This window comes from Ctenocephalides felis, unplaced genomic scaffold (assembly GCF_003426905.1).
Source record: "Ctenocephalides felis isolate EL2017-DRISC unplaced genomic scaffold, ASM342690v1 CF-g0.4_SCAFFOLD_01886, whole genome shotgun sequence".
Taxonomy (NCBI): Eukaryota; Metazoa; Arthropoda; class Insecta; order Siphonaptera; family Pulicidae; genus Ctenocephalides; species Ctenocephalides felis.
The window spans coordinates 128,309,964-128,322,318 of NW_020538040.1; the positions used below are offsets into that span (position 1 = coordinate 128,309,964).

At 28.7% G+C, this 12,355-nt stretch overlaps 3 protein-coding genes across 3 annotated transcripts in view; all 3 read right to left on the reverse strand.

The window, feature by feature from the left end:
- The window catches only part of LOC113378567 (hypoxia-inducible factor 1-alpha), a 112,112-nt gene extending 111,627 nt beyond the window's left edge, over window positions 1–485 (reverse strand). The window contains exon 1 of the mRNA XM_026619112.1: window positions 259–485. Coding sequence (XP_026474897.1) covers window positions 259–299 — 41 coding nt within the window. The 5' untranslated portion in view covers window positions 300–485. The remainder of the gene's footprint in view (window positions 1–258) is intronic.
- A 1,320-nt stretch (window positions 486–1,805) lies between these two features.
- On the reverse strand, window positions 1,806–3,147 carry LOC113377856 (mitochondrial intermembrane space import and assembly protein 40). Its single transcript, XM_026618294.1, has 2 exons — window positions 2,692–3,147; window positions 1,806–2,130 (listed from the first exon to the last, which is right to left on the reverse strand). The coding sequence occupies exons 1-2, from the start codon at window positions 2,913–2,915 to the stop codon at window positions 1,908–1,910; spliced, it is 447 nt and encodes a 148-aa protein (XP_026474079.1). The 5' UTR covers window positions 2,916–3,147; the 3' UTR covers window positions 1,806–1,907.
- Window positions 3,148–5,629: 2,482 nt separating this feature from the next.
- On the reverse strand, window positions 5,630–11,008 carry LOC113375880 (homocysteine-responsive endoplasmic reticulum-resident ubiquitin-like domain member 2 protein). Its single transcript, XM_026615828.1, has 5 exons — window positions 10,620–11,008; window positions 7,399–7,823; window positions 7,146–7,263; window positions 6,740–6,945; window positions 5,630–5,834 (listed from the first exon to the last, which is right to left on the reverse strand). Exons 1-5 carry the CDS (start codon window positions 10,752–10,754, stop codon window positions 5,630–5,632), a joined length of 1,089 nt encoding a protein of 362 aa, XP_026471613.1. The 5' UTR covers window positions 10,755–11,008.
- Between the last annotated feature and the right edge of the window lie 1,347 nt (window positions 11,009–12,355).

Below are 12,355 nucleotides of genomic sequence, written 5' to 3' on the forward strand. Positions count from 1 at the left end.
ACCAAAGGAGAACTAGAATCCGCATTGAAATGCTCGGAAAAATATTTCGATTATCAGTTTCGATACTGAATTAATTAATTAACGAAGCTGAATTGTAATGGACATATGATGCACAATATTGTTTTATTTCAAATGCTATTGAACTATGATTCGCCCGAATATCAAAATAAGCATTGTTATCCATTGACTGATCTCTTCCAAAATAATGTACATGCACAGCATTAACCTAGAATCTCGCTGACCAATACTCATAAATACCTTCGCTTCTCTTTACATGGCTTCACAGGCTTATCTTCCATATTAAATCAGTTCCTTGTTCACTAATAATGAAGATTTAATGTATCGCCACATTTATTTATTCGCGATTCACTTTATTTAGACTAATTTCATCAATTGTCACTTAACTTTCGACAAGCATTTTCACTTACAACAATACGATACGATCACTTGACTGTAAGGCAAAAGCACACTGACGCTCAGCTGACGTCAATGGATCGTCTAGATATCAACGTGCAAAGTTGTGAAACACACGCATAGCCAACATGCGAAAGACACACGCGGCGCGAAATATTCACTGTTCAAATAATGAATAGATTTATAGAACAAACATATGTTTATTTATCTATGCATATGTATATGTACCACTTGCACTATGTGAATTTACATAAACCATTGTTAAGCATTTATTGAATATTATTTAGACATTAGGAGTTTTCGTTCTCTATGTGAAAATTCAAAATCATTCAAATAACAATATATGTAATGTAATTTTATTTTATTAACACTGGTCATATTATATGTAAAGTTTTATAATTGTGAATTCTATTTTGAGACTCATTTCTATTAGTAAAAGCTAATAATAAAAAAGTGTCAATACAGCAAAATGTGCACAATTTTGTCATTTCTATAGACATTTTAATTATGAATTAATTTTATATTTTATTTGATATAGAAGTGGTATATGGTTTTAATTTGAATAATTTAATTGCAAGTATCTGAAACATGTATCAACAATAATGGATAATTCAAATTACTTCAAAGGTTTACTTTCTCTATGGTCTAATTAAATAAATATCATAGGTATTTCTATTCGTTGACAATACGCTGTTCTTGGTTTCAACAAATACTTTACATAATACATACATGTAAACATATAATGACTTCATGCTAGGGTTTTTTTGTGAAGTGAAGCCAAAAAAAAAGCAGTTTTTATTTGTTTTTAATTAACATATTAATATTGTAGAAATCAACAACAAAGTCAAAACAACAGAAAAATTTAAAAAGATATTTTTTTTTAAATTAAAGATTGTGAAAATCATCAGAATTAATACTTTTCAATAATACATAATTAACTAGAATTTGTTAACATTACTAGTGTGTTTGAGTCTGCATATAGGTGCATTTGCAAGTTTATGTATGTACGTGTGTACATATAGGTGCCTGTGTATGTGTTTGTATAAATAACAGGATTACATTACTATATAGTTAACTGTATATAGCCAATTGGTGTCTAATCCACTTAGTAATACAAAAAAATATCCACAAAATATCCACTCACAAGTACAAATGTATACTCACAATAATTTCTTCAATAATTTGATATTTTTGTAGACTATAATGTGCATTGTTATGCCTACGATCATAGATTTATACGTAATACAAAAAGTCGAAAAATTATCGTCTAAGAAAAATTTGAAGATAATATGTAAATAAAGAGGTGAGATGTACTCGGGATAGCAGAAATAGAATCTGGTTTGATACGAAATGGTTACACAAAAAAAACCTGATTTCATTTACATGGTCTATAATTCATTTCATCTATTACAATAAACTTAATCATAAATTTTAAACAATACTAAATTCTATCAGGCATATGTGACATTTATAACTTCAAGAAATTACAAATTTTATACAGAATCAGATTTGTTTTGTATACTTGTTTTCTCAATTTCTACATCTTTTGAAGTATCTATCGTCTCTTGGCCGCTCTGATCAAATGCTTTGTCTAAAGGACTGTCATCATCATCGTCATCTCCGGTTTGTTTATTATATAGAGCTGGATATTGTGACATACAATCTTGCATATCCTTGAATTTCTCAAAACAGTCACTACCTTTCGGATCAGCCTCACTGGAATTAATTAGAAATGTAAATAAATATTATTTTATTATAGTTACTTAAAATGATTTAAATATGTAGAATCAAAATTTAAAGATGTGTTTCAGAGTTAAGTATTTTGAACTTGAAGTAGTGAACAGTACTTCTGCGAACAAATGCAAAAATACATTGAAAATTAAACAAGATTCTCAATAAATATTGTAAATAGAATAATATGTTATATTATATACCATAGAATTAGAAGAAAAAGATGAATCACACACTATCTGTTTCGATAAAAATATAACTGATTACTAATTGAATAATTAAAATTTGAACTGAACAAAAAATTATTGGTGTCACTTGTTATAAATGTTTAATAGAAAAAAATTGGATTCTATTAATTTGCTAACATAGCTATAATAGTGCACTGAAAAATTGCATAACATAATAAAAAGGCTACATATTCAAATTTTTTGAATATGAATGAAACAAGAAAATTAAGTATCAATTCACATTAAATTGAAAAACGAGCTATTAACAAAAGCTAACAATATTTGCAAAAATTGAAGACCATTAATATAATTCTATTACCTATAATGAAAACACGAAAATGCTTCTCTAAATGAAACTCCGCAAGGTCCCGTGGCCATGCCTCCTAAACATGGGCAATTCCAATTAATTTCACCATTTGGCAATATCAACCCAGGTGACGGCTCTGGTTCAGGTAATGTAACCGTACTCGGTACTTCATGATCTTCTTTCGTTGCAAAAATAACAATGTCTTTGCCACCATCTTTTTTCTCACAATAAGACATCTTCAGTATTTTACTTTACTTTAATACGTAATTAGAGCTAATGACTATAGGTTCTACTGTTACCAATTAATGATAGCAAGGAAGGAGAAATATTATGGATTTTATATGCACAACTGATGTTTTCATATGTACTGCATAAAGTTAAGGAGCTCCTCAATTTAACATATTGCTCTGCAGGCACTCTGATTATAGCACGTCGTTCACATGAATCATATTTAAGTATATCAATATTTACACTTGATGATATTTCTCCAATATTTGCCTCAAACTGTTTATAATATTCTTTTTCAAATATATAATAGAAACGTTGGAATCGTCTTGCGCTAATTCTCTGCAAAGATAATTTAATTATTACTTTTGGATTTAGCTAGTGAAAGAATTAAACTGATAATGCAAGCTATACTAGAACATAACCTAAATTTATATACTAACAAAGATAAATCCAAGTAATAAAAATCACTCATTCTAGATAAACATTATACACAATTAACGAATAATTACATAACAATTCAAATTACTTATTAGGTTCGCCTAAAGTTAATATTCAATTCGGCATGATTTTAAATCAAAGATACAACAAAAATTAAATAAGGACCGAGTGCGCAATCGACAGAAGTTTCTGTCAGAAGAGGTGATCCTAGCGCCACTAATGAATGAATTAATGTATGGGTACTAATTTGAATAACGCCAAATGGCATTTTTTTTACTTTTTTTACTAGATCTCCGAAACCGCTAGACCTGCTTTCCCAAATATTCAATCAGTTTTTCATCTTGTCAATACTAGAAAATGTTTTTTGATTTATTAAAATCGAACGCTCCGTTCTCTTCAAAACTGAGTTTTTGGTGCATTTTTGGCACTTTTTGCCACGTATCTTCGGAACGGCTAGATCTGCCTTTGCCAAAAACTAATCAGCATGTCTCCTTATCAATACGAATCAAATGTTTTTTGAATGATTCAAATCGGTTGATCGGTGTTCCCAAAATCGTCGACGAAAATTTGTATCCGCACACACACATACATCCATTTTTTCTAATAATAAGGCATGCCAAAATATTCAGAAACCTCTAAAGCGTAAAGAAAGATATATAAAAAAATTTCTTTGTCGATTTTTTGTGACTATAACTTGCCCGTTTCGGGAAATAATCCGATTTGCTAATTATATGTTTTCTCGACGTTTTTTTTTAAACGGCTAGGCCGATTTAAAAATTTAAAAGACATTTGTATAAAATTTTTCGTCCACATTTTAGCGCACAATCTTCAATCAATTCTAACAATTCAAAAGATATTGATTGGGAATCACGTTGATTAGTTTTCTATAACGATAGATTTCGTAGACTAAAGTAATACACCAGAATATTATAGGCCTAATATCAGGGCCTCAGCGCCCGCATGCCATTATTTTTTCGCGCCCCCGTCCCCCTATATTATATCTTAACTGTTTTAACAGTTCATCATGAAAATTATGCAAAATTCACATTAATTTTTTTAAATACTTTTTAATAATTCTGTGTTTATGTACACAAAATTTAGATATATGTAATGTAAACTAAAAGCGCAAAAATACATTGATTTTAAAATTATTCAGAAGATCGAGGCAATTCGCGGGTGCTCATAATCAAACTTTTGTGTCTTCTACCGTTGTCGCACTACCGAACTAATTTCAATCCAAACTTTTCAACACATCCAAAAATTTCGATATGTTATTTATTACTTGCAAGATTATTCTTGCATGTGTAATATTAATATTTGGGTTTAGCAAATCAGAGATTAAAAAATTCTAGCCTTTCTATATTATAAATTTCATATCCGAATCTCGTTTTGGCGTCCCTAAGGCGTGCGCCCGCATTTTTTGCATGCATTGCATTCCATTTTGTCCTATATGACACTGATTGTGAGGAAATAATGTTAAACACATGTTAAGCCATTCAAAATAATACGTACATATTTATAAATAAAATAATATCAATTTAAAACTTTGAAAAGAATTTCTTTTTAGAAAAGTTTCAAATTTAAATTAAATAATATTTTCTTCACCATCTGTTTAGTTTGTTATAAAAAAAAGCTAATTTTAAAGTTTTAACATGCATGATGTCTATGTGATTTTAAACAGAAGGTTAATAAAAACATTTTTATTGCCATTACTTAAATACAATTTTTTGCTCTAAATGACTAACATTATTAAACACTTGTTAAAATTTCATAACTCTGAAGAAATTAAATTAATAAAATTATAAACACTGCAAACAATTCTGAACTTATTACTATAAATATAAGGCCAAAAAATACAATGGAATATTTTATTGGTACCTATTATATTTATATACCAAATTTATTTGCTTGGCTACTCATTTTAAACAGAATATTTTAACATACTTATAATACAAGAATTTCAAATTAGGCAGATCTGTTTGCCATTAATTGCCATTACACATTTATACACGTATGCATCAGATACATACATGTATGTATATACATATTTACATTTATTTATAGTTATTTACAAAATATAGCAAATGTTGGATCAGATTTGTTGTTTCTAGCTAATCCAGTAAGCCCGAATATATTAGTAATATCACAATATTTACAATTAAAGTAAAACGTTCAGTATACTTTATATAATATAGTATGAATTAATTTAAAGAAAGAATATATCACATTCATATAGCATTTGGTGTTTCTGGTATTAGTGATTGGAAAAATGCCCTCACAAATGTCACAATATTGTGAATAAATGTGGTCGATCATCATTTGGGGTAATCTGTTGAGTTGTGCTGGTATGTGTACTAAAAGTAGGAGTCTCTTGGTTTTGATCAATATTGTCTACAATTTCATTATTATTTGGAGCATTTGCATTTGGTGCATTATTGTTTTCGTTGTGAATTTCCGCCATAACGTTTCTAAAGAATCCTATTTGATACCTGAAATAAACATTTCTATAATTTTTTTCTAAAATTTCTTTAATAATGATATTCCACTCACAAGCAAATTGATAGTTCTTTGACGTTATATACAGTTCAGTTTTATATCAAATTTCTCAAATGACTCATTTATATTAATCAGTAATTTGAAAATTATGAAAGTTGAAAACAAAGTATTCAAGTCATATTTTGTTTTTACTTCATTTTGAACAATAAAGTTGTTCATCACATAAAAATAAATGTAATGGCACGCTTAGATTAATTTATACCTCAATAATGACTTTTAAAATCAAATTTTCATAGAACTTTTGGTTTAAAAAGCATGGTATAAAATAAACTGAGATATAATAAATTAATGCATAAATCAATTCAGGATTATGATTGCTATACTACCATAGACCTTATATTACATGGACTCTTAGTCCCCTTACATTTCTCAAGTAAAAAATGTTCTCTGTTGCGAGGGTGTGCCGCCGAGAAACGTCAAGATAGATTAAATAAATGAATGCTTTGCGAGTAAGATTAGGCATTAATCGATATCAAAAATCGTGAATATCTTTCATATCCTTCAGATAAAATCTTGAATTTATGTTTATATATAGAAAGTATAATTTGAAATTTCTCAAATTTAATGTACAAAAATTTGTATGATAGCATGATTCTCCAAAAGTTGAATGACTTGGGGCTTGCACAGATCAAGTCATTTCCAGCAATTTGTCTAGCATTACCATGATCTTATCAACTTTGTTACAAGATCTTTTTACATTTTGTATCGGCTCGACTGGCAGTTCATGTAATATAAGATCTATGTATACCACAAATAGTTATGCTACCAAATCATATAGTTATACTATATATAGTTAGTATATATTTAGTTAGTATATAGTTATATTATATATACTCACAAATGTACAAGAGTTCCAAGTATGAGGACAACTAAAAATCGGATTGGTGAACTATAGAAATAGACAATGCTAAAAAGGACCATTATTCTGCTCAAGAAATAAAACCAATCCAGCCAATCACGTTCACCCTCAACTTCATCAGCCGGTATACCAACACCAACAGCATTTATTGGAGCAGCAGCAGCAGCTTGCTCAACTTCAGGATCCTGTAGAAAAGTACACAGGCATAATAAATAAAAAAATCTTGTAATGTTTCTCATCACAGTTAATTGCACAGAACAAAAACAAAACACAATCAAATTTTCTAGGTTAAATTTGAGTCTATTCATAAACTGTTGCTATTTTTGAATTTTAGTTTTTTAAATCAGAACTGAAATTTTATTATTATCTTTTTACTTGACCATACATTTGGGGCTTGTGGAGCTGTGTCATTTTCAGAAATCCGAGAATTTGATTGAATATTTATGGAATTCGTCTGCAGCATTTGAAGATAAGCATTTTCTGGAACCATTCCGTGTTGTAATCTAACAAGTATATTAATAGTATTACACATGAGTATTTACAAAATATGATTTGGCAAAAAATTGCCAAAATGGTATGTATCTAAATATGACTGTAGAACTGTAACTATTAAATGCATCTTAACTTCGTTAACTTACATTTGCATATATTGTGTTATATACTGTGTATAAACTTGGTTCAACCATAACAGATTTTGTACAACAACTTGGTTTGATGGTGTTCCATTAACATTATTCCATTGGGGCACTGGCTGTGTATTAGCCAAATCATTCCTCTGTCCATACTGTTGATTTATCGCTTCACTCGATGAACTAGTGCTACTATTTGACAAAATTCTCTGGTAAGTGGTACTTGCATTTTCTCTTTGATTCGTTGGTATTGGATCAATTACTGGACCTTTTGTCTGACATTTTGTCTTCACTTTAATATTGTCATTTTTGGGAATGCAAACTAAATGAACAGTATGGGTATCTTGACCTTCATATCTACGTAATATATCTTTCAGAACAACAGTGTCAGATAACAACTTGCCCGAATAGATAAGTTTCTGTTCTTCCGTACTCTAGAAATAATATTAGTGCAATTAAAATAATAATTTTTGAATTACGTATTTCATTACATCATAGTGGCACAATTTCTATTGCAACTTATGATATAATTTATTTACCATTATTGATAAATCAATTTAGTATAAATTTTATTTTATATGCAAATAGAATAAAAACTAGATGTAAGAGGCATTTTGCTTTCAGACAAGTTGAATGAACTTCCCAATATATGTAAACAATCTACTTCAACTTTATTAAATAAAATGTTTAATTGTCTATTTCGAAAATAATGACTTTTCGCTTTCACTAAAAACTAATCAATGCGACTTCCAATTCATATTTTTCAAACAGACTTATAATATCCATAATTATATTAATTATAGTGCATAATCACATGCTTGTATGTACTAAACAGACATTGCAATCCCTAATAGAACAAAAGTTTAGCATTATTACTGATCTCAAACTAACAAAAAATATGTAGACAGGCATCATTAGCCATAAGATGTATGAGTAATCATCGTTTACTTTAGTTTGTCATCTTAAATTCCATTAATAAATGTATATACTTAACATATTATTTTACTTTAAATGTTTAATACTAAACTTTTGTACAGTTACAAATCTAGGGAGCCCACAGCAAAGCGCAAGAACCCAAAAAATTTGCGAACCTATATTTCAGATCATAAACTGTATCGTTATGTAAAATTTCATTAAAAACACATTTTTGGCTAAAACGCGAACGAAATATTTTGCAATTTTCTGCTATAAATTATAAACTATTTGGACGATTGTCGCTAGACGCTAGTCTAGCCGTTTTTGAGAAAATATGAACAAAAGATTGATGAAAACAAAAAACAAAAAATGATTCAATATGGCTTGAAACCCCAAAGGAAACAAAACTAGCAAACCGGATTTCCTGGCGAAAACAAATTACTCCTTCGGGAAGTTAATTATGCTTCTTTAGCAAATGCAAAGTATCAGTATTATGTTGTAATATTAAATATACTATTAAGATTACATTGATTTATTCCAGTCAATTGCTGTTAAAATAAATTATAGATCATTTAATTCAATCAATTTTGTCTCAGTTATATTAATCTAATATTTTGAGATATATAAACTATAAAAAAAAATACATTCACCTTTAAAATGTATGCTCCAATTAATTTCTTATTTTCAAATGCAAATCGAAAGTAGTAAAGTATAATAGTAAATAATATATCTAGTTAATAATATTCATAGTTAACAATTAAATAAAGTAAAATTAAATTAGATAGCAAGTAACTGTAGGATAATATCAATTATTAATAAATTTTCATCTCAATTTTATTTTTTTTTAAATCAAAATTATTATGTATTGTATTATGTATTTACACAAATTATAAAAAGCACTGATTATATTATCAAATGTGCAATTCAATGAAAAAAAAGATTAAACAATTTAATTTTGATGAAATTAATTTCTAATATTTAAACATGAAGTTCAGAAACTAACAATCAATTACTTTTTGATTAAGGGTTTTAAATTAATAAGGGCACAAAAATAAATAAAATACTGTATAAAATCATAAAACATTTAATGGTTTTTTCAATCTGTACATTGTTTAATTTGAATATAGTAGTGACACAAGAGTCAAATATTTCTATTGAAGAAATACATTCGCCTTTATTAATACATACTCACGTTAATTTTCTATTTTCAAATGCACATTGAAAGTAATATTTATTTATTTATTTATTCATAAGCAAGCCGTAATCAATAATAAATATTTCAGGCTCTTGTCAGGCTTATTTATAATTAATAATCAAAGTAAAGTAAGATTAAATTAGATTGCAAGTAACTGTAGGATAATAGTGATAATTAATTAATTTTCATTCAAATTTTAAATTCTTTAATTTCAAAATCATGTATTGAATAATGTAGTTACACAAATTACAAACTGTAATAAATGACATTATTGCATCATCAACAAGAAGCCCTGATTTATCTAATATGTAATGTAATAAAAAAACAAACAAACTAATAAAAGCATGAAAATAAATAAAAAATGCTAAAGAAAATCACAAAGGATTTAATGGTCGAACCGATCTGTACATTGTTTAATTCGAATATAGCATTAATACATAATGTAATAAAATTAATATGTAATGTAATAAAAAAACAAACAAATTAATAAAAGCATAAAAATAAATCATCAATAAATAAATAAAGAAAATCACAAAGGATTTAATGGTTGAACCGATCTGTACATTGTTTAATTCGAATATAGCATTAATACAAGAGACCAACTATTTCTTGTCTCAACTCTTGAAAGCAGCTTTCAATAATTCTGTCATTAAGCAAATTTCTTAATTTGTTTAAGTACTAACTGCACAATTTGTAGTAATGTATATAGATCATAAGTTTTTATTTCACTTTAGTACTGCAAATATATCTAGTCATATTAATTTATGACTAGATATATTTGCAGTTATGACTTATGACTTGATTATATTTGATAATCTTCTAATACGAGCTGATTATTTAAATTATTTAGCTACAAGCATGATATTGCTGAGCAGGCACTTAAAGTACATTATATTATTAAGCAATTTGGCACATATTAGTATTTTATCATTTTGCAAAAAGAAAAATTTTGCCATAGTTAAATACAAAACCTATATGTTGTGGTTAGATATTGCCATATAAGTGCTAACATTTGTACTACTTATTTGGGTAATCAGCTTGCTTCCATACTTCATTTGACGTTTTGCTGTCAACTGCATAATGAAATTAAAATAAATGAATGATGTCAAAGAATACTTACAGGCTTGCTAGGATAAACTTCTGAGAGATACCCTTTTAGCTTTTTTATCGTCCACGATAGTTCGCATTGTATGGTTTGGTCTTCTATCTGTTGATTTGGTGCCTTCACAATCAAAGTCACAGGTACTGCTTCCATCTTATGTTACATCAAAATAAACAAATAATTGTTATTGTTAAATATTATAGAATATGTATAAAAGATAAAGACATGTTTTTCAAAATATAATTCTCTAGATCAGATGTCACATTACGATTGAATTTTGATAATAAGTGTTTGTGACGTTTGCTCTCACAATCAATTTTGATATTTGTTCGCTCGTGATTGGTCGAACGGCGAACGCTAAACGATAACACAAGGAACGGGGAACGAATTGATAAACACCATCGAGAACGTCGAGAGATAGACTGTAGACTGCACGGCGAATCTGACTGAAATTCGAAGCGCAGTGAAGTTGGCAGGTCAGAATGCAGGTTTCTAAAGGTATTCGCATACGCAACAAAGTTGCTTGGCTCTCATTACCCTAGACAATCATAGATAAGGAAAGACAATATATTGGGTTGTTCGAAAAGTAACTTCGTTTTTTATAGACATTTTTGCTCGTAATTTTCGTATAATAAAAAATTACTTTAATAAATTATGTATTGGCAGTTTTGATAGAACATCTTTTGTCATATTTCTGGTATTAGCATAATTTCGAAATAATAAATGTTTTGGTGGTTATTGAAAAAAGACTGATCAAAGTGCTTTTTACAGACTGATTTCAGGTAAAGATTTCACCGCCTAAAATTTTTTTTAGTGACCGGTACAAATAATGGTCCGATGATGGCAGGTCTGGAGAATATGATGAATCTTCAAAATTAGGTCCCATTCGGGCTTCAAAAGCTTCTGGCGATTGACCAAACTTCTGTGAGGTCTTGCGTCGTCTTGATGCGGAACTATACCTTGTTGTGTGTTAATTCTGACCTTTTCTATTGAAGTATATCATTTAGTTCATCCAGCTGATAACATAAGGCATCCAAATTAACCGTTATGTTATCCTGAAAAAGCTGAAAAATGAACAACTTCTTTAAAATCTTACCAAACATACTGCATCACCTTTTCTGGCAAATATCAGCTTTGCACCTGTTTTGAGCAGGTTCTTTTTTTGTTTCATGGACAAATGTGTGTATTGTATTCCTTACATCCCATTTGAAATTCCTAGTGAAAATTCGCTTTAAAACCTGATAATTTTCAAGACTTTTCAGAGGCGAATGGCGGACGCCAGTTCGACGACACACGTAACTTTCTATGAGAACTATACATTGAGTTTTGTCATGAACTGTTAAATTCGATAAATTTTTACTCATGTATTATTATCTTAGATATTATTATTCGTCGGTTTGCATCAACTAATGCTTTTCTCGCGTCTTTATTAGCTTCAACCGTACTTCTTGGACTTGATGCATCTTGAACATCAAAATACCAGGAATGAAATTTAGCAAACTAATTTTGTCCTACTATCAACACGCCATTTCTATACACATCGGTCAGTTTCATTTTGACTCAAACAGTATTTTTACCTTTTCTACAGAAAAAGAGTAAAATAAGTCGAAAATGCTGCTTAATTTTTTCCGTATTGAAAGTGGCACCATCCAACAACTACTGCATGTAATCAATTAGAATTTTTTACACATAAACCTTGAAATATAAGTTTTCAAATAATATAATAATTATAGGGCTTAAATGTGATGTTAGGT